At 40.0% G+C, this 27,718-nt stretch overlaps 1 protein-coding gene across 2 annotated transcripts in view; it reads left to right on the top strand.

Moving 5' to 3' along the window:
• Positions 1-2,722: 2,722 nt before the first annotated feature.
• The window catches only part of LOC139447299 (anosmin-1-like), an 80,020-nt gene continuing 55,024 nt past the window's right edge, over positions 2,723-27,718 (top strand). For both annotated transcript variants that reach the window (XM_071228595.1, XM_071228596.1), the window contains exon 1: positions 2,723-2,915. In XM_071228595.1, coding sequence (XP_071084696.1) covers positions 2,787-2,915 — 129 coding nt within the window. In that variant the 5' untranslated portion in view covers positions 2,723-2,786. The remainder of the gene's footprint in view (positions 2,916-27,718) is intronic.

Consider the following 27,718-nt stretch of genomic DNA (forward strand, 5'->3'; position numbering starts at 1 on the left):
ATTTTTTCATCGTGATATAACTGGAATACTGTTGAAAGCTGCGTTAAACCCAACTCACTCACTGCTAATAATTTTAATCACTGGTTTGCCTGTCCCAAACTTGATTATTTACAGTCCGTCGTGATATAGTTTATGTATTGCTGACGGCGGCGTAAATGAAATGTATCGTAGATTTGATATACTTGCAAAACCTAATTCACAAACTTCCACAAAAAAAGTGATCACCTTTTGTGAGGTATATTCTTCTCGGCATGTTCCTCCGATATACACGTATCTACAAGTGCCCGTTTCATCATTCACAAATATACAACTAAACGCACACACTTGAATCGGCGTGTTTGTTATTTGCAGTAAAAGCCATGTCGGTTACACTCCATGTCTCTTGATTGACACATGTCAAACAGCATGAGCCTTATGAGTGACTACACAAAACAGGACTGGCTTTCACACGAAAACGGAATATAGTGGAAGGTTGTGCAGTGTCATCAAAAATGTAAAACGACTGGATGTGTTATCTAAACAGTTCAGATGAACATGAATTCGTGGGATAAGTTTCAATGACATCAAATATTATTTCAATTCATAAACATGTCATATACGACGGAATAGTGAACCAGCGTTCCGTAAGCTGTCTACAAGCGACCACCCACGCGACAGCTCAACACCGGACCTGTGATTTCCCGTGACACATCAATTACCTTAAAATAATTATTCAGACATTGGCACCGACAAAACAGTTATCACTTTATTAAAATGAAACAATATATTTTTATGATATTCACGTACAATTTCACATGAATATTATATTTATTTAAATAGGAAACTTCTACTGAGAAATGAGGTTCTGGTTGAACAACACAATAACAAATACAAAGAAACAATATTACCATGTTGACAATGTGTTTGGTAAATAATACCATGGCACTGTAAGTCCACTTCCGTTGTTTTTTTGGTCCCAAAGAATATTATAAAAGATGGTCAGGTCACGTTCTAAGAGGACAAGGGGGCACGGGCGGCCCAGTCGTCTGAGGCGCCGCGATTCGCTGTGCAGAGTTGCGTCCCTTGGGCACGCCAGAAACCTATAATTGTGGGTTCGAATCCCGGTTCACCCCGATTATGTTTCTAGGTTTGTCAGCACCATACCCGTGCTCGTGGGTTTCACCAAAGTGGTAAACGTCTGAGACCTGCATCACTTCGGGCTTTCCTCCCACATTAAGCTGACACGCCGTGATATAACTGGAATACTGTTAAAAGCGGCGCTAAACCCAACTCACTCACTAAGTGGACAAGCAACCAGCGTTATGGGCGTACTTACAGATGCATGGCGAAAGTACCCTGACATATCTGTGCTCTGAAAACCTATTTCATACACTGTAACGTCAGTTTTCTGATTAAATCTTAGATCTGTGCTTTGGGGCAGGCACAGCAGAACTAGGAAGCTAGTCTTTATGGCCATATCGACATTCGACGATACCGTTATTTTCAGGCGGTCGCAATGATTTCATCCATGTACACGATGAGAACCTCCCAGAATAAATGCTCATTTTTCAGTGTCATACTTCCCACTATTCTGTGTTTCAAAGGAATCAGACATCCCAGTTGTTGGGGTTTTCATAACCTTATTTACCTCATTACCTCAGCTTAACCATGACAACACCATCACACCCTCCCTCCCCTTCTCCCCTCGTCACCTCCAGGAGATCCTAAAAATTACTTTTTCTCGCAACGAATTGTTGACTTAGACATTCGATATATGTAAATGACAACTTGTTATTTATTTAAGAAAACGTGTGTTCACCCAAACATTTTTAAAATGTTTAATGTTGCACGCAACTGCTGGACAAATAAGAGCGGGTACCGCCCACATACTTACATTGAAGGCCTGCAGTGTTGCAGTGCATTACAACATACAGTAAAATGGGTATACATTTTTTCAAATGTAATATACTGAAAATATTAACATATACTGTTCTTAAAGGCAAACGTAATGGTAATCATATGAACTGACTGAAAACTGAAACTGCTTTTACCAATTTAATCATGGTGGCACCGACTCCATTGCTCACAGATGTATTGAACTTCTGACTATGAAAACATGTCACGGCAGACCAGGGATACTTGATGTTCTTTTTGGAATGAAAATAAGCAGACAATACATCATGATATGTGTATCGAAAATAATCCCAGGCAAAGCTTAATTTACAATTTTGAATTTTCTAAATCCACATTTTTCTATTAAAACAAATAATAAACCAGAACGTTCGAAATCGTCAACGAAAAGGATAGTACTTGTGTTATGTGCATCTACTATCGTATTACTGCTGCGACTAGTTGATTAAACATGTTTCAACATAGACACATATAGTTATATGTTACTCGATTAGCCAAGGCCTAGTATGAACATCATGCAGCATAAACAGTTTATCTCATCGGCAAACAGTCCATGTTTCATAGTATCCTCTATCTAATCGGCTGCAACGATTTGAATATTTATCTAGCTGAAAATTGCGTAATCATCGCGTGAAATTTAACCGTTGCACGACAGCTCAGTTATGTTTGATCGTATTTTCATTCACCTGGTTGGCATTGAAGCGTCTGATCAGATTTGTGAATGTAGCAACTCAGCCAATGAAACGACGATGCCAGAAATAGCAGCCAATCAGCTTGAGGCAATTACTTTGCACAACCGCAAGCTAATGCAGACGACTTGAGATATCAAACAGGTAGTCGTTCGGTTCGCAGCTTTACCTGTGGAGGAAGCAAGCTGACCGATTACCCATGTAGCTATGAAGGGGAGCTGCTTTGGCGGAATTACCCTTGTTCTGGGCGTTATTGGAGTAATTTCGGACAGTCAACATATTCTCTGGGGCCAGTGTTACTCCAACTGTCTAACCCGACATTTGGATATCGCTCAGGTAGGTCGCCAGTACATTCGCTTATCACAAACGCCCGATCGAGTCAAACTTTCTGCCTCCAACCACGTGTTTTGGGGCTATCGACGTCTGTATGTGTTGTGTTTTCAAAACACGGTTACTTGACTGTGCTGGTATTGTCAAAAAGGTTTGACAGCACTACATAAACTTTGCGAGTTGATCTCGCTTTGGTAGTACTTCCTGTCCTAAAACTGTTTATTGTGGACAAGCGTCTGCTAGCGTGCTGTGAAATGGCCTGTTGACAAGCTCCGTCCGGGAGGTTGGCTGTAAAATGACACGAGAGAAACCGTAGCGTATTAAGCATCAAATATCATCTACAGTCGACTGAATTTTGTTTTATTGCAACAAAATTAACATTTTGCTTTTGACAGTGTGTTAGTAACTTGCCCAAAGTCGAGGTTATGGAGACAGTCGTGAATGGAATATTTTCACATTTTAATTCAAATTGAGTATCTACACTAACACTTCCACAAGAATCTATGTGGGATTAATTACTTTTTTTTCACGCACGGGACCCTGTCTCTACCCTTATCTAAGATTAATTTTTTATTTTAAAAAAATTGGATACAATCTCCCATCAAATGTCTAGCCTTAACATCGTTGGGTCTCATATTATCCAGTATTTTGTATGTATGTGACATTTTCAATTTGGCATCTAATCACATTCTGTCAGACGAGCAACACGCCACGGTAGAGCACGCATGGACATTGCCCAAATCGTAATAGTGCCGCAGCACGGATGTCGCCAAGCATGCTTAGGTGGTGTAAAATTTCAAGAATCAAGCAATTTTCGATTGTCACCCGTACATTTATATGTATCGTATGCGTTCCTTCCCAGAAATAATGTTTCTCTTGTTGCCATGACTTGCATCTCTTCACACAAGCCGTAAATTGTTACAAAAGAATATCACATTGTGCTGAAAACCCATCTGGCGAGATCTCCAGTTGATCACTCATACAGAACAAACACTTCAGCCTGACTGTCTTTTCCTTAGGCGGAATTTAGTGTTGACCCTGTGACCCCTGGCGTGCCACAGAACCACATGTTGTTATCGGGAGAGACAATCTAAATGTACCGCTGATGTAATTAAAGATATAGATAATTATTTGAAAATCTAGCTGACAACGCAGATGATATTAACACACCTATTCCCGCGAAACTGTATTATCGATCATCACTATCGTCATCTCCAGGACAGAGTCTAATCCCTGAGAGGTGTGATTACCATTGATAGTAGGCCACGGCTACATCGCAGTTATACCAGTGCCAGCCCTGTGCAGTCGGCGAGATACCTATGGGCTACAACCCTGCAAGACCCAAGTAAAGTTAGGAACAGTGACATGTATATCATTAGCACAAGCTGCAACCATACTGGGAGATATAGATATTTGGTTGAATGCTCGGGATTCATTATATAAAGAAACTTTAGAAGTTTGCCATGACATTTTGTCTATGTAATGTCATATCATCTATATATAGAATAATTAAGTGAGTATGAGATAAAACTGCTATTTCAGTTGTTTCTATACTTAATATTACAAGATGATTAACCTTTTAAACCAATAGTTGTATGATATATAGGAGCTATTCAATTAATGCCCGGTATTGAAACTTCGATGAACATTTTAACAGTTGATGTAAGTATTAATTAAGCAGTCATTTTGGTTGTTTTGGTATTCAAGACAGGTGTGGAACTTTTCACAGTAATCTGGTTTGAGATAAGTTTGAATGAATTTGGAATCAAGAATTCTTATCTTGTTTTGCTATGTTTTGTCTGATGAATCATTACTTCAAAAATATAGAATTGTATTATCGCAAATCAGTAGATGCTCTTACCCGTTTTTGATAATATCCCTATTTTATTTAAATATTAGGGTTATTATTAATATTTGTTATGATTATGGTAATATTGTTGTTTTAGTTGGCTAAGATTTTTAAATAATAGTGTATTTGACAATTACGTGCTTAGAGCAATTGCTTACATCCTAAAATAAGGTTATAATGATGTAGAGATTACAGTTTTATGTGACAAATATTTCTCAACATATACCCAGTGACAATTATTAGTTGTGTTTGGTTCTATTTAAACACTTCGACTAAAATAACACATGGACCCTAGTTTTGTGGATCAAAATTTCTAACTGCCACTGTCATGCACATAACGTGAGGACGTTCACACTTTTCCCATAGTCCTAACAAACTTCCCCTCACGGATTACATTGACTACAGCATGTCTTACTGCAATGGTTCCTCAGATCGTTAACACACACTGGTGATCAAATGACGTGTTTTCGGTCCCCACCCGTAATGTATACAGGTGCTTCTTCCTCACATTGAACATAGATCTAACCATTTCAACAGAACTGTACGGCCAACTAACTGTAACCAATTTATAGATAGCTCCCTGAGGATACCGATACATGCATGAGAATAGGGTTGCACGATTCCTAAGTACCTGCTCCACATATTTCCACCCGCCTGAATGATTTGGGAATGTGGTTGTGCGTGTACGAACTCTATAACATGGAGAGTTGGACATCGTCCGTATTACCCCAAGGCATTAGTATAAAGCGTGTCTCTATTGACACGTTTGCGGTTTGTGCCTAATGCGATTGCCCGTTATTGTTTGGCATATATAAACAAATCTCATACATGATAAATTGTGAAGGTTTGGTGTAGTTTGTTGCCAGGTCAGCGAATTGAATGACCTTGCTTGGCGACACTGGTGTGTATGATAGGAATAATCAGTGAGATCTTAAAGGCGCACTGCACTCACCATGTAAATCCTATCCCGAACACTGAATTTTGGTATTGGCTGTACCTTTAAAAGATATGAACATAGTGTTTAAGTATTCTGAAAATGTCCCGTCTTTTGTCCTACTATGAATATATTGTAAAATTAGAGAATACGTATGTAACATATCATGCATTTATGAAATATTTCATATTATGTTAAGAAAGTCATATCAATATGGAACGCGTACGTTGTAGTATATACCTATAAGTAATATTTTCGAATTGATTTCAATTTTCTTTTAAATGCCCCTGACATGACTTCAATTCTCCTGTAACTGTTTTGAGGGTTAATGTGTTGCATAAACTGTCAGTGATTAATCAAAGAATTCGCTTAATCGTCGATTTACTAATGCAGAGGTGTTTTATCAAAGACTTTTATGAGAAAGTGGCTGAGTTTAAATCCTGCCAAGTATAATCTCGAGTTGTTACTCATCAATCCGTGTAAACTGTCTCGTCACAATCATACTGGTGATTACAACACGTATCTTTAGGACCGTTGGCCGATTGAGGAAATATAACATGCTAATTCGCTTTTCGGTTAATACTTGAAGCGTAAGCGGTTACATATCAACTCAGTTAACAATGATATTAGTACCTCGTTCCTAGTCAAAGACACCTCCGTGATTTGTTTTGAGATATATGTGACATTGGGTAAACAATTTAATTGTTTCATATATGTGAATATTGACATGAACGAGGCATACAAAGTTCATAATGTGCAGAGTGAGTGAGTGTGTAATGTTTTACCGCCTCCTTGGCATTGTTACAGCCATATAATGCCCCGGGGACACCTAAATTGGCTTCGAAAGGAGAGCCAATGTTCACGAGCCCAAATGTTCGGCGTCACAAGCCATTTTTTCAACATCAAGGTATCTCAACACGTCTCTATGAAACGGATCAAATTTAAAGGCAACTGTGGACATATTCTTACTTCAATGGGGGCGGTCGGGTAGCCTAGTGGTTAAAGCGTTCGCTCGTCACGCCGAAGACCCGGGTTCGATTCCCGACATGGGTACAATGTGTGAAGCCCATTCCTGGTGTCCCCCGCCGTGATATTGCTGGAATGTTGCTGAAATTTCCGTGAATTGACTCTCTATGTTTAAAGTATACTTCATTACAATGCCATAACAATATAAGTAAGTTAACATCTTTTACACATGATACATTAGTAGATAACACGAGTATGAACATTCCTCGCTTTGCAGGTGACAGAAGAGCAGTCATGACACTAACGTTGGGGATAAGGTTTTAATTGGTTGTGCGCATTGTAAAAATACATTAATATAATATATTTGGGCGGGAGCGTTCTGTTGGAGTTCAGAAGGCTTGACCTTACGTTTCGTCTGAAAGTTGCTGATGCGCAAGAATTCCCACGCTTGACTTGAGAAAAAGAGAGAGATCTTTGTGGTTATGTCTCTCAATGGCCGCCCAGCATTATAAAATATTTACTCCATTATATCTTAGTCCATTTTCGTTACGAGCCCAGAATACGTAATTATTTAAGCTACAGACACACTAGGTTCTGTTTGTCATTGTCTGAGAGACCACAATAGAATGACACAAACGCTTGCTGGGTTTGCACTAGTGGGCGCTATTTGATCTTAACTCTAGAACAATACTATCAGGATTTGGCTGATTTTTAGCACTGATGACAGCGTATAATGGATGAAAGACTGTTGAGAATGTTTTGAATAATGTATTTGCCTCATTTGGTTCTGTCGAGACAAGTACAACTGATGGAACCAAAGAAGGAACAAAAAAGACTTTCTGGTATTAGTTATTCCATTCATCTGAGACAGGAGAGCATATCAAAGAATTGGTGTAGTTTTGTTTTCTCACAACTGAAAGTCAGTCGCCTGTTAAACGTGGAGGCTCTTGTGATTCTTGAACCTGGGATAATGACAGTAATATGAGGCAACACCTCTGTGTTCCCATGCTATGTTGTCACTACGTGACCTATGCTGGTTGCCGATGGTAGACAATGTATTCATCAAAAACCTATTTGGCTATCAAATAGCCATTCAGAAAGATTTTTGGTCTCTCGTTACTAGTTGCTGAACATTTTATTCGTCAAATTCAAAAATATTTCTTGGTTCTTTTATGGTTCTTGTCCATAATCAGAGTTTATCAAACACACCAAAAAGCTTCAAATAATATTTCGTGTTGCCGTCCATGGCCTGGTGCGCGAAGCGGTGGTGTATTACTTTAAATTCCTATGTCACAGTTTACCGCAATAAGGATTTCCCTGCGTGTTTCACCTTTGATGTTTACGGTTAAGATAAAGTTTACCCAACGCGAGTGTTTACAGCGTCTATTGAAGAATGCATTATGCACCATCAGCATTTCAATATTAATTCTCCTCATTCGCCTCAACAATTAGTATCTCAATAAACCAACCTTGTCTCAATGGCTTTTAGGCTCCTTTCCCCAGTAGTTTGGGGTCTAGACCCTTCATTGTCAGGGAGTCGGTACCCTAACACGCTCCGCCCCGCACCCCTCGCCCCTGACTCCGCGGCAACTAGTGCTGGGCGCCTATTGACTGCCTGGCATGCACCCTGTGCCTTCCAAGTTATGCATTCTTTAGATGTCCTTTATACTAAAACATTGGTAACTGAGAGTCCCTGTCGACACTTGAAACGTTTGACAGCATGGCCAAGGAGACCACAGTCGCCTAACAGCGACAGAGACTATTCACTGACTGGGACCCCCTAGTTAAAACCACATTTCTCTCGTTATGAAATCCTCATTTAAATAGGGGTGTGTTTCTTCCTAAGATAAACATGAAAAGGTGAAAGCTACCACCACCTGCAGTTACACGCATATAATTCCTTTGGTAGTCGTATTTCCATAAATGCTTATCATTGCGTGAGCTTTCATATTCAATCCGTAATCTATCTGCATACGTGGAGGAGGAAGGCTTCTTAGGGTCCATTAATAGTTTTTGTCCATTTGAATGATGTCCAAAAAGACCTCTCAATTTTACTTTCTGTTTCTACATTTGAAAGAAAATCTGCTTTCAGTGCATAACTGGCGTATTTTAGTTTACATGAGATATTCGTATGATACATCTTGGTTGCGGCTGTATACTGCCTATTAAAGTTATTTAATATCCGCAAATTATTCAGATGAAAATCATTGCTTTCAGATCAACCCTCAGCCACACCCATTAAATCACCATTCAAACATATGTCACACGCTTGGCAGAACAGTTGTGTCACATGTGTTGTGCGGGACAGATAGAGGTTTAATTGAACGGATGATGTTGCCGAGGAGAAGCGATTTTACAAGGTTTTATTCCGACCGATGGTTTGTCTGTGCCAGTCCCGGTATGACAATACACGTATGTGAACACATAGTGCGTTCCATTTCACTACACAGACCGTTGTCAGAGAAACAAAATATTGGATTAGAAGAAAGATCTCTAAATACAAGAAATCGTTCAACAATCCTAATCGGAGGCAAAGCCAAGTGATTTCCCAAAATACCTGGCGATATTTTACCTACTCATACGTGTGTTTGGTATCTGAAGAGATTTGTAATCGAAACCATTGAAGACAATCCTATATCCCCTCTTTTCAAGATATACAATGTATGTAGGGTCGTCTGTTAAAAATATATAACGCCAAGAACAATCATTCTCGATCAGCCACGGAAACAGAATCCATTGCGCGCAAAGGGAAAACAGCGGTGAAAACCATATGAATGGATCACTGAAAATCAGTGATGAGTCCAGGTGCAGCTGGATATCAAATGGACGGCCTCTAGGCTCAAAATGATCGTGCAGATTATGAAGCCATCTTTTAGCCGGTGCAACTTGTGTGAGTAGGAAATGAGTTGCAGATAGTTGATTAAAGGCGAATCATTCTCAGATTCTCAGTCGTCCTAATCCAAATCCCCCTGCCGTACCTCGTCTGATTCAGTAGGATACCAAACCTAGAAAGTGAATCGCCCGACAGGTTGAGTTTTGTCCCTCCCCTTTCAGCCCAACCTTAACCTTTGTTTTTTTATATGGAAATCTCAAACCTCCCCTTTGTTCATTCATCCCTTACGTGCTACCGATCAATCATGGGCCTCTTTGCGTTTATTTCCTTTGTCAAGCACGTTGCGTGTATTTGTTTTACCCGCAGTTCTAGGGACAAAAGCACACCTCGTTCGTAGATAATTGTTTCGAACTTGATCCCGCGTAGGTACAAGGGAATGGGTGCCTTTTATTTCTGACCCTCATTCAGCTTGGGGTCTGGCTCTGCCATTATTATGCCTGATCTCCTCACAAGACTTTTTTCACAAAAGAACCACAGATATTTAAAACATTGTCTATCTTTCGGGATTCATTCACAGCTATGGTCTAACTAATTTGGAGGGAAGAGAAACTGTGTACTTGTTTTTCGCTGAGCCCGCGTTTTTCCATAATGTATAGGCGTTACCCTCGGGAAAGATGAAAGGACTTTCTGGTGGAGCGACTGTTCTTTGTCGTATTATATATACACACATTTTGAGCGTATGTTTTTATATGCGTGTGTGTTATTTGTGTCAAATCATTTTGTACAATACCTCGACAAGTACCCTATTATGATTGTATGTCTAGAAGAGATACAGAATATGCTTATTGGCCTTCGAAAAGACTCTTGTGCCTGCAGGAAGAGTATCGTTACATTCATGGTTTGACAGAATGATATTTTAAATTTAAGAACAATTGTGTAAAGATATAAGTGTAAACTAATATGTGTTATGTGTCAGTGTACCTCAGTAATTGAATTGTAACGGAAGTAACTCTTGGATTTTGTTCTTGGCCCTATACCACGCCATGGATGTTGACTATTACATATTTCAGACCACAAGAATTGTCGCAATTAACTATAATATGGCATAACCAGGTTTCTGTAATATTTATGTTGGTTGGTTGGTTTGTTGTTTAAGGCCGCACTCAGCAATATTCCGGCTATATGACGGCAGTCTGTAAATAATCGAGTCTGGACCAGAAAATCCAGTGATTAATATCATGAGCATCGATCCACGCAATTGGGCTCGATGACATGCATCAACCAAGTCAGCGAGCCTGACCACCCGATCCCGTTAGTCGCCTCTTACGACAAGCATGGGCTGCTGAAGACCTATTCTACCCCGGATCTTCACGGGTCTGTAATATTTATGAAGACGGTACCCCAATTCGAGGACTCAAAACAGACTCAAGTTACCATCCAATACATCTCACGATGTCGTCCACGTGCCTAAAGTTATAGATTACTTGTCTCAAAGCAACCTCAACCGGTGCTAAGTCAGGGCAACGTCCAATGTAACTGCAACATTGCTCATACGGCTGAATGAGAACGTATTAAAAGTGGTGACATTATCTAATGACTATTCTGAAGTTACTTGAAAAGTCTTTGGCTTCATTTAGGTATTTTGCCAGCCTTTGTACGGTTATAGTGTTTCACTTAAAACAGTCATTAATATTAGATTTGGGACACTAGGTAATGCAGGCAAGACAATGAATATGAAGTTCAATGTCTTCTGCAATTCTGGAGAAATGATTTTAATGAAACAGTAAATGCTTCTCGTGCTGCATCATCTGGCCATGAGAAAGGACGGCTGGTGCTGGTCATCCTGAAGTTCTGTCCTTAACAGTTTAGTGGTTTTCGGGCATTGGCCTATAGTTAGTCATTGTTGCATGCTGTTAGCATTATACTTGACCCATCACACTGCAACTCCTAGGTTATATAAGGGGAAATGTGGATCCACTACAAACAAACCTGCCCAACAACAGGGTATACGTGGAGGTTGCTGTCAGTTTAAAGCGTTTTTTGTTCCACTTGAACTTCAACAGAAATGAGGGGCTGTATCAAAAAAGGTGTTTTAACTTTGGAAACAATTACTGGAAACACTGATGAAATCCAGGTGAAAACGCCATGACAGACTCGAAGTTGTGTAATCAGCTAGTTTAGTGTTAGCTTTGTCATGTTCTTTTTGGTTTCTCTCAATATTGCAGGTTCAATAATATGGAACATTTTGATATTGACACTGTCCCCAGCATCACCCAAGGGCATATGAAGCCTATACAGTTCCCGCCTAGCAATACATCACTAGCAGTCTGATCTAGGACTGGCATTAATCATACAGGCGACAGAATCAACTTGGTATAGATACATACGTAGCACGACGTTAGTGGAGAACATATAACGTTCGTGCAGGTGTCAACTCTTTAGTGTCGTCGTTCCCATCCAGGAAAGAACATTATGACCCCTCTAACCACTTCGCCGCATCTTCACCTTCATGAATATTAAAACTAGTGACAGATGATGTTAACATAGATACAAACGCCTTCAGATGTGCTGTTGAGCTGTGGGTGTCATGCTTACATACATTCGAGAATGTCACGTTGAAGATGTGTGTTTTACAATGATAGCCATAGAGTACAGTTGTGTGTTACATTAATAAGCAAACAGCAACATCATATCGCTGTGTGTGACACGTTAAGGTTTTATATTTACCCCGAAATGATACGAGAGAATACATGGTTGTATGCTACACTGATGTGACAGCGAGAACAACCTTATTGTGAATACCCGCGGGTGTGTTGCACCGGACTACAAACGAGAGCACCGTTTTAGAGAATGCACGGTCGTGTTGCACTGACATGAAAACGATGTGGTTACTACATGACTTGCTTCACCTGTATGCACAGCAGAAGGGCAGCTACATGTTTTCTGTGTTGCAGACATATGCAAATGAGGCCAGAAAGGACACTTCATGGACATGTGTATATGTGTGAAGACATGATTGTACCACATTGATGTACAGTCCATAGCCGCGCGAGCCTTGTGCATACACGTTTGTGTGTTACACTGATGTACACACAAGAACAACTTGCTGGCGAATACACATTTGTGTGTGACACTGATAAACACACAAGAACAACTTGCTGGCGAATACACATTTGTGTGTGACACTGATAAACACACAAGAACAACTTGCTGGCGAATACACATTTGTGTGTGACACTGATAAACACACAAGAACAACTTGCTGGCGAATACACATTTGTGTGTGACACTGATATACACACGAGAACATCTTGTTGGTGAATACACTTTTGTGTGTGACACTGATATACACACGAGAACATATTGTTGGTGAATGCACATTTGTGTGTGACACTGATATACACACGAGAACATCTTGTTGGTGAATGCACATTTGTGAGTGACACTGATATACACACGAGAACATCTTGTTGGTGAATACACTTTTGTGTGTGACACTGATATACACACGAGAACATCTTGTTGGTGAATGCACATTTGTGAGTGACACTGATATACACGCGAGAACATCTTGTTGGTGAATACACTTTTGTGTGTGACACTGATATACACACGAGAACATATTGTTGGTGAATGCACATTTGTGAGTGACACTGAAATACACGCGAGAACAACACGTTGGTGAATACACATTTGTGTGTGACACTGATATACACGCGAGAACAACACGTTGGTGAATACACATTTGTGTGTGACACTGATATACACACGAGAACAACTTGTTGGTGAATACACATTTGTGTGTGACACTGATATACACACGAGAACAAATTGTTGGTGAATACACTTTCGTGTGTGACACTGATATACACTCGAGAACAACTTGCTGGCGAATACACTTTTGTGGGGGACACTGATATACACACGAGAACAACACGTTGGTGAATACACATTTGTGTGTGACAATGATATACACGCGAGAACAACACGTTGGTGAATACACATTTGTGTGTGACACTGATATACACGCGAGAACAACACGTTGGTGAATACACATTTGTGTGTGACACTGATATACACGCGAGAACAACACGTTGGTGAATACACATTTGTGTGTGACACTGATATACACGCGAGAACAACACGTTGGTGAATACACATTTGTGTGTGACACTGATATACACGCGAGAACAACACGTTGGTGAATACACATTTGTGTGTGACACTGATATACACACGAGAACAACACGTTGGTGAATATGTGAGAGTACATGAGTATGAGGACTGTACTTCCTTCCCTCGGTCAATTTCTACATATGAATTTTTATTCCTCGTGAATATTTATACCTAGGACTAATTCATCGCTCACAAATACACATTTGTGTGTGACACTGATATACAAACGAGAACGATTTGCTCGTGAATACACATTCCTGTGAGACACATTTACAAACTGGAAAGATTTGCTGGTGAATACACATTTGTGTGTTGCACTATATAAGTGGCACTGACCGTGAATACACTATTGTAAGTTAGTTACACTGATATGTCAACGAGAGCAGGAAGGTTATATAAACGAGGGCTGCTTGCCAATGAATACATGAATGTGTGTTACCTTTGATTTTCCCAGTGTCATTATTTGATGTAATATTGTTCCTCACCTTCCCAATTTCCATTTGGCCGATATTACTCACGGTATCTCAAACTAACTCCAAATGAACGCGATTCTATTTGATCTGACGTGTGGTCGAATATATTTTGCGTATTGTCTTGATTTTGATAAGGATTGAGTACAGTGGAGAGACGGTGGACACCAGGAACGTGTATCACACGTTGAAGGTGTGTGTAGAATTGAACCGGGGCCCCCAAGTGCTACGGTTTTTATCCGAAAAAGGTATTTTTTGAAGAAAATATGTTTACGATGACAGATGTACATTGTACCTTGTATATGAACACATTTCCTTTTGTCATTGCAATTATTTGTATATTGAGCATATTTTAGATGTCTATTTCTGTTCTAATATTAGTGTTATCACACGTATGTTCATGTTGACGAGGGGCGGTCGGGTAGCCTAGTGGTTAAAGCGTTCGCTCGTCACGCCGAAGACCCGGGTTCGATTCCCGACATGGGTACAATGTGTGAAGCCCATTTGTGGTGTACCCCGCCGTGATATAGCTGGAATATTGCTAAAAGCGGCGTAAAACCATACTCACTCACTCACTCACTCATGTTGACGAATGTACAAAGCGGCGTTAAACTCAACTCACTCACTCACGTTGAAGAAGTGCAATGAGAACCTACTCTGAAACACTGTACGGATGGAAGTGTAACCTTTCAAAATCATCTCTTAACTAAATGGAGAAGAATGTTAGTTCTCACTTAATCCTTCCAGGTGCGCTCCTAATTTGCTATCTGCGTGCCCTTTGAACCGGATTTCAGGAAAAAATGCTTCGTCATCTGTTTAGCAAGCCTTTGCAGTGGCCACGTAGGTTACGTCTCTTGAGATAAATTCCTTGAAGTTTTATCACTGTTTTTTGTCCACGCGTCGATAAAAGTAATATACGGCACGCGTCTCTACGCCATAGCGTTTGTTCTTAGCTCCCTGCTCGACATTGCCGTTGTAAATATGTCTAAGCATGGCCTATGAGTCATCACACTTGAAGATTTCAAAACACTTCGTACAACTTTTGAATAAATCCACTCCAATCTTCCTGGGTAATAGCAACCCGGAATTTCGCCCCCTCCTGTTGCTCTTAAGGGTCTCGTCTCCTGATAAGCCAAAGCCAAACCAAGATACAATTTGATAAATTCATGCTATCGGCGAACGGGGGACTGGGGCGATACAGGGATGTGTTCTGAGGCCTTGTTGATTACACCAAGGTGGCCACAACATAGATTACAGATCTTGTACAGATTTGCCGTGGGGTCGAACTCTCTAGATTAGGTTCACTTGGAATTTTTGAAGGTAATCTTGCGGTTTAAGTTCTCACCCCACATGGACTGATCAGGGGGCCCTTCTGTTGTTTATCTTTGTCTTTGAAACCGTTCAATTTGCTGACTGTGGCCTCGGGAACAAATGTGGTGTATGAAAACAAGGCACCAATAGATCTGTATCGTCGACCCCCGCAGCGACTTAAGGAAACAAACTTATTGAAAGGTCAGGAAACCTTACCAGACGTAATTCTTTTGGACTTGATTTCTTGATCACTTACACAGTGTGGCATTGTACCAACCTCTGTAGGGTCATCTGTGAAAAGTCCGAGGCTTTCGTTCCAATAAGTCGTGGCAAAATTACATAAATACAAATCAGCTCAGGTCTATGCTTCATATTGCTTTCATATTTATTAATGTAGAGGGGGCCATGCTAGGGTATGACGGTATGTGCTGTCACGGCTGATTTGGTGATGACAATGTAGTGTTGTGCCGATGTATTCTTCTTTTCTTTGAAGGATGGGCGGGGTGTGTGTGTACATTCAAGCTGATAACCATTGCATAATAAAATCATTCTAATGCGAATACAAGAACATGGTTGTATGAAAAGCGTGGGCATATTTCATTGTACTGTGAGTTCAGTCCGAGGCGGGTCTACATAGGTTGCATGGTGGGAGCCAGGTTGATTTAGCTGTCTCTTAAACTACACAATGTCATCAAAGTCGTGTATATGTCTCCATTTATGTAGGCATCTCATAACAACACGACTCATATCTTACATAACACGGAACATTCAGACTTTTCAAAATGTTTAGGGAATGTGGGAGCGTTTCTTGTATATCATTCTGTTCATATGTCATAGTTGGTTTTGTTTGTTTATTGTTTAACGCTGCAGTCAGCAATATTCCCGATATATGATGGCGATCTGTGAATAATCGAGTCTAGACCAGACAATCTAGTGATTGATATCATGAGCATCGATCCATGCATTTGGGATACGATGACATGCATAGTTTTTTTAAACTTAAAATTAGTAAGATGATTATATTTATCACACAGCGATATGGGTATATTGCAGTGATATACCTTTCAGTTCTGCTTATAGTTTGTGTTAAGATTTAACACGGGCAAATATAGGAATGATTATGTCGTACGACACTTACTTTCCTAATCTATAAACTGATAGAAATATATCTTTAAAAAAACAATATTAAAAGAACGCACAAGTTACCAGTTGCGCATGTTTTGGTGTATTTTGTAGACACATTCCTATGTCGATAGGAACGCCGGTGTAAAGTTTAATTTGATGACGGGAAAAAAAGGGAGAACTTTGACTCGTTTTGGGATTGAAGAGGGGTGTCGTTTGGGTGTTGCATAGAGGGGTAGGGTTCACGTTGTCAACTCCCCAACGTGGTATGCGCGGTATGGTGGCGTTGCACACGTCGCGTTTAAACTTTATTGAGATGAATTATTCATATATAACATAAAGGACGGACTGGGGTTATTTGTCATCAGGAGTATGTATGGCAGTCGAACATGTAAAGGATTAAAGCCCAGCAGAAATGCTATGGGGGAGACTTCGCTATTCAAAGTGTGTGTCAGGGTGCTTTACCTTGGTGTATACTGGATTCAAACCATGAGTTGTATCTAGAAATTCGTTTGAAGATTTTTGAAACAGATAATCCTGTTTGCACCCCTGTTTTCATAATTCGTTACTAAACTGCCTGGCAAAGGAAAGTGTAAAAAAAAATGGGATTTGACAAAAAACGTACAAACGTCATCATAACGTTACCAGGCTGTCATGTTGTGAGACATTGGTTGATATGAGACATATAATATCGCTTGCGATACCATATCAAATACATCACCATTGAATAACTATTTCCTATTTGTTTCATTTGTAGCCACCATCAAGCATAGGGGAATAGTTTCTCTTGCAGGGCAGTATATTTAAAGAGTACATCACCAGCAAATCATCTTTGTGGTCACCATTGACTTAACAAAAACTTCTGGCTAATACGCTCAGATGTACATATTTAAGATATTATTTCTTTTGTTCTTTTCAAAAACATTATATCAATATTCGTAGCCCCAGCCCCTTTATATTTTAAATTGTCATTATGTATCCAGCATGGGTAATGCACACCTGGAGACATCACAGTGACCTGTATAACATTAGTGTGTCATAAAATGTGGTAATGAAACTCTGGTTAAAAGGTTTTTATAAAACTTATTCACATTATTTGGATTTTGGCAAATAGGAGAAATTATGCACATAAATTGAGAATTATGTTCGTGGGCTGACTGATACAGAACTAAGGTTGGTTTTGGTGATGAATAAATTTGACAGATATTAGCTATGAGTGGAATGATTTTACCCTTAAGTATGAAAATAATGGTGATCCATGATTGCAATCCCTTCCTTCAAACATCACTGCAGGGGGTGTATGACAAGGTGAACAACTCTCCTCATTTCATTTATTCATGAATTACCTAAAAGTAATATCAGTACCACATGGTTGAATGCATAAACTAGAGTTTTTTAAACTTCAACTGCCATTGGATGTGGTTTAAATGCCAGGGTGTGTGAAAAGCTCTTGGACATATAATGGCTTTTCTCATGAGAATAACACAGAGTTGAAAACTCACTTGTGGCACCTCAGCATTGTTTGAATGTACTTGCGCATGACATAACTGTCAAGATATGCTTGAAAAGGATAAGAAATGTAGTTTGTAGTTTCACATTCCTTTCTCTATAGAAATTATTCATAAAATATGCACCAAGTACTCATCATAAAATCAGAGCGTGACTGCCATGCTGGCTCTGTAGAGGAATAATCTTTGTTAAAACATCACAGAGGGATCACCATGTGGTATAAGATGGACTATAGGGGCTTAAGCCTGAGCATGAATGTACAAACAGGTGTGTGAAAATGAATAAACTTGCTCTGGAGCTTGGTTTTATGAAATGTATCCTACAAGCCAGATTATCCCCGTTTGAGATCACCATAGTAACACTGATGGTTTGCAATACTTCTGTCCATAATAGGACTTCAACCACTGGATTAGGGCTGGGACGAGTCCAAATTTACTACCCGGGTACCCACCACCCTATTACCCGACCCTACCCGGGTACCTACTGTAGGTCTCAGGAGATGTCTCAAAATGTCTGATCGAGAACATTTTTAGCATAGCCCTGGCAAAACGTATTTAGATACATGCATTAATCAATCTGGTTATTCATACACTGAAGTTGAATTAAGTTATATCTTTATTCAACCATATGAAAAATCAGAAGGAATGGGTGCTTAGTCAGAAAGAAATGCGAACATTAGTGACATTAGTGCAACTATAGAGTTCTAGATAATTTTTGTCATGAAACTATATATAACGTGACTAACCACGGGTCCGGGTAGTCCTGTGGGTACCTGGGTCCTACTCAGTACCCACACGACCCGGGTACCTGAGTTACCCGTCCCAGCCCAACACTGGTAGCGAGAACTAAGATCTGATTTTAATGAGATTGGGACTTCAACCACTGGATGTATTGCCATTTAGTGGTGGCTGGACCTATATCAGGTGATGATCCTTTGCATGTGTTGGAGGTACATGTAAGATTAGAAAGACTTTTCTTGAAAGTGAATGATACAGTCATGACTACAGCCAACCTTAATGACTAAGATATCTTTAAAACACACACTGTACCATCTGCAAATCAGTTGGTGTCCAAATAAATAACAAGTCAACTTCTGCAGCATGAGAAATGTTTCAGGCATACATCATATTGGGCCACATTGTAGCTACTTTGCTCAATGTGTCACAATGTGGATTATTGAGATCTACAATGTCTATCAAGTATCATCTTATCAAGACCAAAGCGATTTTAGGACAAACAACCACTCAAATTGCAAACCACCCACTCAGGGCTACTGTAGTTTGAGGTTGAGCATTTGAACTTGAGTTTATGCTGCTCATCTGCATGCTCAAGGGCCAAGAGTAATTCAGTGTTTGACTGAGTGCCACATTGCAGTCCAATACCAACACAGGCACTGGGGGAATAGACAATGTGTTATGTTCCCTAATGATTCACCTCAAACTTCCTTGATTGGCGTGATAGAGTTTGTTGTCCATGGCAGGGTCCGAGGACAGTACCTCCATGACAAGATACTGGCATCTGTCATGCTATCCCATCATGCACCTCTGGTCAATGGTTTGTCTTTCAAGAAGACAAAGTATGTCCACAGTCAGATTGTCACTGCACACTGGCAGAAGCAGAACATCACCACATTGGTATGGCAGACACTGAGCCTGAGCATGTTGGGACATCTTTGGCAGATGTCTGTATTGCTGTGAACAGCCCTGAGCCATGAACTAGGCCTTGAGACACGATACCCCAACTGAATCATTAGTTGGTGTGCTAATTACCAAAGAACACACATGCAACATGCATTTTTCAGAATGAGTGAGGTGAAATGGGGTTTAACATCGCGTCCGAGATTATTGCACTTACATAGCGACGTGCATGTACGTGTGTGTGTTTGTTTGGCTGCTTGTACTAGTCCGGACTGATGCCGATTTATAGTGCTAGCTCACTGAGATACCATGCCGCAGTTTAACATGAATACCCCACTCAGACACAGTATACTGACTCCGAGCCGACCAGTCCTTGTTTTAGCCCCTTAATGCCGAGCGCCAGACAGGGTAACAACAAGTATTATCTTTTAACATCTCTTGGTATGATGCTGACGGGGATCGAACCACGGACCTTCCACTCTCCGGGCGGACCCTCTACCACTACACCACAGAGGAGGTCGTTTTCAGAATGAACCCTTTGTGCCTTGATCATGATTTGCCAAATCTTTCATTGTTGGGATCCACTTATCATCAACATTGATACGTCTACGTATTTTTATTGTTCCTACATCTGCAGAATTGTTTGTCAGATCTGTATATCCCCTACTTTCTTTTATTTGTGTAATTTACATACTCATTTCACCAATATATTTTTCTTTTCATGACAGCAAAACTATTTTTGTCAAAAATGTCATCGGGGAGATTACTTTTGCAGGAAAATAAAATAAGAACATTGAGCTTATGGAAATTGTATAAATTGTCATCTGGAAATCTTCCTACATCATGGGTAGGCAAAGGCCCTGAGTGAAAGCTAAGGTTGAAGTGTGTCCCCCATCCAAATGACAGCTAACCTGATACCCATCAACCTACCTGCCCCCTATCTTACTACATAATAGACTTCTCAGTGAAGGTGAAATTGAATCTTCCCCAAGCAGCCATCACCTTCCTGAATCAAACAATCCTCTTCCACAATCCCAGTAATTGTATGTAAAAGCAGTCCCCTACATAAAAGCACCATGTAACAAATATTCAGACATAATTTGTCCTTTTAAAGCACATTTTAAGCCTTCTTGTTCTCCTATTTGCACACTTACGGGTTTGTCAGCTTATCTTCCCAGGGACCTCGACCAGGGCAAACACTTATGACTTCACTGATGAGCAAGACCAGAAGGCAAGACCAAAGCCATTGTCAGCTAGTCCCCTCAACTACACAATATTACTTATTACCTGCCAAATTCAGTAATTTTATACCTGTTAACACCTGAAAGGCTTCTCTTCCTATAGAAACTACAGCAGAAATCAGCCCTCGGGACCTTGGAATACAGTGCAAACTCACTTGGGGGTTAAACAGTTTGGGGACTTTCACCCTTCTGTCTTCTCTGTGCATTCATAGTCTTTGTATAGGAACTTTACTGAAAGATATTTATAGTGTTTATAAGATAAAGAGATCATTGTACTCTTTTTGTTCCCCATTCATATACAAGGGTAAGAGTTTACTTTAAAATCTCAAATGTTTGAATCTTTAAGTGTATCATCATAATTATCAATAACATGCTTTTACAAAAGAAAGGATACCTCTAAAGATATAATTATGATTTGAAATGTTTGATCAAATCACATGAAAATAAGATTCAAAACATTGTATAAGACCATTTTGAAGATTCTCCTCTATTTCGTATGTATCGTTCGGTTTGGGACTGGGTGGTGTATGGCAAAAGAAATGCACGCCATATCTTATTTATGTATTTTAAACAGTCTGTAATCACTTTTGTCGACTCTCTCAAATATCTGGTAAAATATTTCAAGTTTATTTCACATACACATATTGGTTTTGATGATACTTGTTTTGTTCTCAAAATACAGACATAAATGTTCACACTGGTCATTTGAATGTGAGATTGTGCAATGCAACAGCAGGATATAAGATGGTTTCAAAAATTCCAAGCCATTAGCAGTATTGCATGCAATTCATGTTTGTATCAATCTCATTAAAATCAGACCTCGAAAAATTTAACTCCGAACGATAGTTACGGGTTTAACGACTGTATCCATACAATCTAGACCATCTATTAGCCATTCCAGAATGTTCTTTTGTTCAGGTTTCAAATTTGTAATCAAGAATTTGTCAAAATATGTTTCGAAGCGTAGTCGCCAATTTGAAATTAGTGCCGTAAAGCACGAGAAAGCTGCCTTCTGATTGGTCATTCCATTGGTCGGTCAAAGTTCGAGCAAGGTCGGTCTGACGTGACCTGTAATGGGATGTCCTCAGATCTTTGTTAAGCGATAGCGAGAACTAAGATCTGATTTTAATGAGATTGTGTTTGTATCACCTTGTTTCTTTGTTATGGGTTCGAATCCCAGATTTTTCCTCGTTATGATTCTTGGTTTGCCAGAGCCATACTCTACAACTGGTTAACGTGTTAGACCAGCATCACTTTGGGCTTTCCTCCCACTATGATAAAACTGAAATATTGTTCAAAGCAGTGTTAAACCCAGCTCATTCACTCACAAGTCCTAGCATAAATAGGTTACATGTCATTGTTGGCTAGGGATTCATGCTGTGGGATAGAACAGCTATATTAGTCCTGCTGACCCATTACACTGTTACATGTTTGAGTTGATTTGAACACTGATCCTATTGTGTGAAGGTATATGAAAAAATTGCAACTGATAACGTGGCATTTGATGGGCTTACAAGCATTTGTTTTTGCAGTTATGTTTCCTAAACAGTAAACTACAGTTATAACGAACTCAAAGGGACCACTTATTTTAGTTCGTAATAACCGTAGTTTGTTATAAGCATATATACAGCACATACACAACAAATGTGCGGGACCAAACTATACAGATTGTTATATCTGTCAGTTCATTATAAGCATGTTCGTTGTAACTGTAGTTTACTGTACCCCCCAAAAAAATAGGTCTACAGCAACCCATGCTTGCCATAAAAGGCGACTATGCTTGTCGTAAGAGGCGACTATTGGGATTGGGTGGTCAGTCTAAGTGATTTGGTTGATGCATTTGATCATATCCCAACTGCATGGATCGATGCTCATGATGTTGATCACTGGATTGTCTGGTCCTGACTCGATTATTTACAGACTGCCGTCATATAGCTGAAATATTGATGAGGGCAAGATAAGACATAAACATTTCCTTCATTTAGTATTCTAATTTTAATATCTTTAATAAGTTTCCTGAAAATAACATGCCATTGCTAAGAGTGAAATAGAATAAGTGGTCTTATTAATCATCCACCTGAAAACCATATCTGCACCTCATGGGCACTTAGTATATTAAAGATAAAATATGTGTAAATAATCACCAGCTTCTTAAAATACCAAGGATTTAAAAATAATATATGCTGGTGGTGTTTATTCAAATTATATATCATTGCTATTAATATCCACTTCAGAGCATCATATATTTAGGTGTACAAGCTCCGGCACATTTAAATTCAACATCAAATGATTTTCTTAAAAGTACCTGTGATTATCACATCAGCCTGATGGTGTCTCCACGCAGTGTATGTATAAAGTGTTTTTGTAGATATAAACAACAGGCTAACCTTGAACCATGTACAAATAGTGTTAAGAAAACAGGCAGGTGCCCCATCTCGCGCTGATTCATCTCGGCTCGACACTTAAAGATAAAATATGCTACAAATACTTGATACTTTTTTCTTAAGAAGGTGGCGTTCTTCCTATTGATGATATACATCCTATTTGGTGAGATAAGAATCTTACTGTCACTTCATTCACAGCTTATCTTTAATATCGATGAGTCACACGGCAGGCATGTCTGAATTAAAGCGACCTATCTTTAAGGTGGTCGGGGCTTTATGGTATGGAATAAATATGGTAATGGATGTAACATTTGCATAATAATGATGAAATGAGGATTTGATTGAGTTACACCTTCTTGTGGGATTTCTGATGTTATCCAGCTTATGTAAAGTTCAGTAGTATTATACATTGATTGATGGTGTGGGATGTGACACTGATGGCATACAGGTTATCTATCACGACAATCATCCATAACGTGGAGGTTTTGCTTGTTTATAGCCGAGCTTGCACATATGTGTTGATCCCAAAGGGTGGAGAATGGCTTCAGATACATGATATCATCTGTCTTGGCAGAATAGTTAGGGTGGAGATTCACAATATACATAATCCTTATAAAAATATCAGTAGCTATTTTGAGTGAGTGAGTGAGTACGGTTTTAGGCCACTTTTAGCAATATTTCAGCAATATCACAGCGGGGGACACCAGCAATGGGCTTCACACATTGTACCCATGTTGGGAATCGAGCCCGGGTCTTCGGTGTGACGAGCGAACACTTTAACCACTAGGCTACCCGACCGCCCCGTAGTTATTTTGAAATGTTAGTTGTCAAGTGATGTACATAAAATAACTGTTCCATGTGGGTGTGTGATGTGTTATGAACAGTGAAGTTATATTAACTTAAATTTCATTATTTAAACTTGATATAGAATAACTTTTTGATCTGTCAGAATCCACATCACTATTATCCACATCTGGATAGAGAATATGTCTTCAGAAACCCATGCTTGCTGCATGAGGCGACTAAGTTTGTCGTATGAGGTGACTAACATGATCGGGTGGTCAGACTGGCTGACTTAGTTGATGCATGTCATCGTATCCCAACTGCATGGATCAATGCTCATGATGTGAATCACTGGAATGTCTGGTCCAGCCTTGATTATTTACAGACCGCCGACATATAGCTAGCATATTGCTGAGTGCAGCATTAAACAACAAGCAAACAAACAAACAAATCTGCTTGTCTCTGACAGTAGATAATACAATACATCTATGGTTCTTAGGGCTTCATATTTTGGAAAATGATGTCTTTACATTTCTGAATGTGAACTTATCCCGGATACACTTTATCATATTATTAAATCACATATTTCAATCTGTGCAGGAAGTGGTAAGTTATTCCAAGGTGGACATAAATAAAGAATTGCACGATTTATTTTTCCTATGGCATACATGTATGTATTTGAATTTCACTGGAATGAAACTCAACAAGAAAAAGTCAGAAAAAAGAAATCAACAATTATGAATATATGTATTTTGAGTGTGAGTGAGTTGGGTTTAACACAGCTTTTAACAGTATTCCAGTTATATCACGGCGTGTCGAGAGGAAGGCCTGAAGTGCTGCAGGTCTCAGACGTTTACCACTTTGGTGAAACCCACGAGCACGGGTATGGTGCTAACAACCCTAGAAACATAATCGGGGCGAACCGGGATTCGAACCCCCAATCATAGGTTACTGGCTTGCCCAAGGGACGCAACTCTGCACATCGAATCGTGGCGCCTTAGACGACTGGGCCACCCATGGCCCCCTAATCATTGAGACAACATGGAGTGTGAATGTGTTACAACAGGGACACAGACTTAACACATTGCCAGTGATGTTTTACCCAGCACCACATGTCCCTTACTACCATGTCACACACAATCATACAATTCAGTCCAAATCCTAATCCAAATCCTCTCACCGCCATGCAAAATTTATTGAAAATTTTAATTAAAACAGGATTATTCCAGGACATTCACAATCATGAAATTCCCCTTACCACACACGTGGTCCTCATCATGCAATGGGGGCAGTCGGGTAGCCTAGTGGTTAAAGCGTTCGCATGCCACGCTGAAGACCTGGGTTCGATTACCGACATGGGTACAATGTGTGAAGCCCATTTCTGGTGTCCCCCGCCATGATATTGCTGGAATCTTGCTGGAATATTGCTAATAAAAGCGGCGTAAAACCATACTCACTCACTCACTCACTATGGTACAGCAGGAGTGAAAACTATTAACCATTGGATTGGCTTATTTTACATTCACAGTCATACCACCAAGTAAGTGTGTGTTTTTCATCCATTCCTGCTATGGAGAAGGTAATTCTCCCGATCATGATTCAGCAAAGTGTAGGGCCACTGTCTTTGTATCTGTTTGCAATGTGACACTCTGAATACAGCAAATCTCTCTCAATACTGCAACGCTTGGCTGATTTGTGCCTCCCACAGCTGATAAACTAGATCAAATGTTTGAGGTTGAGAGCATGCCGATAGGCCAGCTTAGTGAGTTGAGGATCTGTGTGCATAGTTAGAAAAGTCAAAGTGACTGCGGATAGCATTGGCATTTGGGATTAAAGGTTTACGAATCAGGTTGCTATGAAATTATGTCATTTTATTTTCTATGCCTTGTTTTCTACCGCCTCCATGGTCTAGTGGTAGAGCGTCCGCCCCGAGAGCGGAAGGTCCAGAGTTCGATCACCAGCCGCATCATACCCACAGACGTTAAAAGATGGTACTTGTTGTTACCCTGTCTGGCGCTCGGCATTAAGGGGCTAAAACAAGGACTGGTCGGCTCGGGAGTCAGTATACTGTGTCTGAGTGGGGTATTCATGTTAAACTGCGGCATGGTATCTCAGTGAGCTACCACTATAAATCGGCATCAGTCCGAACTAGTACAAGCAGCCACACACACACGCACACGTGCATGCACGTCGCTATGTAAGTGCAATAATCTTGGACGCGACGTTAAACCCCATTTCACCTCACCTTGTTTTCTTCCTGCACTGTATTTATAATTTCTCATTTCATCCCCATGACAACAATCATGCCACGGACTTCTTTGTGTGCAAGTAATTCCCCAAGCTCTATGCATAATGACTGTATTACACGCTGCAATGAAGTCACTGGTAGTGACTTCTTTCAGAGTGGGGGTGGTGGGTTAGCCTAGTGGTTAAAGCGTTTGCTCATCGTGCCGAAAAACCGGGTTTCAATTCCCCACATGGGTACAATGTGTGAAGCCCATTTCTGGTGTCCCTCGCTGTGATATTGTTGGAATATTGCTAAAATCGGCGTAAAACCATACTCAGTCAGTCAGTCTTCCAGAGTGCTTTTGTGTTGTACTACCTTTACGATGTGCAGAGACTGGTTCACTGAAGGGTTTGGGTCATTTATTATAGGGTGGGGGATGGGGCTAGTGGGATTGCTCTGTGGACTGTATCATATTTGGCTGACCCCTCCCCTTAGTTTATATTACATATTTTCATCCCCCCCGCCCCTCCCCTCTATATTTCTTTAGCCAAACAGCCATGATTGCCCTTGCGTTTATAATGCCTGATATCTTTACTCAGGGTTGAGTACTAAATCATGAAACCATATCAAATAGAACTCAAGGCTGTAAATTATAAGAACAATCATATTTCTTACCTTTGATCATAGATCAAAATCCGCCAGTGTTTGAAAAGGAAATATTGATAATAATGGACTGAAGGAATACAGTGAAAAGAGGCCTTAAACACAACTCAATCATTCACTCACTCACAGACTAAATGTCTGTGTCTGTTTATCAATAGGTTTGGTTTGACCCCCTGTAAAAGGCTTCTCTTATGTGAAGCCACAACAGGCTTCCTGGTACGTAGGAATGGGTGCTTGAATGTCCATTTTAGAAAAGAAGTCTTTTAATCCCATGTAACATTTTGACAACAAAGACATATATAGAACAATGTTTTAATAGTCTGGAGTGGCTGGAGTCATCTAAATCGCCACGATTCGCTGTGCAGAGTTGCATCCCATAGGCACGCCAGAAACCTATGATTGTGGGTTCGAATCCTGGTTCGGCCTGATTATGTTTCTAGGTTTGTCAGCACCATACCCGTGCTCGTGGGTTTCACCGAAATGGTAAACGTTTGAGACCTGCATCACATCGGGCTTTCCTCCCAAATTAAGCTGACACGCCGCGATATAACTGGTATAATGCTAAAAGCTGCATTAAACCCAACTCACTCACTGACTGTTACCAGGGGCTTTATGCAATATAAAAGAACTATAGTATGGACTATACAAGTATTGCCTATTTAAATAAAAGCAACAAAACCCTTTCCATAATCAGAGGAACTTTC

Source organism: Haliotis cracherodii, unplaced genomic scaffold (assembly GCF_022045235.1).
Source record: "Haliotis cracherodii isolate W230 unplaced genomic scaffold, xgHalCrac1.p SCAF_7, whole genome shotgun sequence".
In the NCBI taxonomy this organism is placed as follows: Eukaryota; Metazoa; Mollusca; class Gastropoda; order Lepetellida; family Haliotidae; genus Haliotis; species Haliotis cracherodii.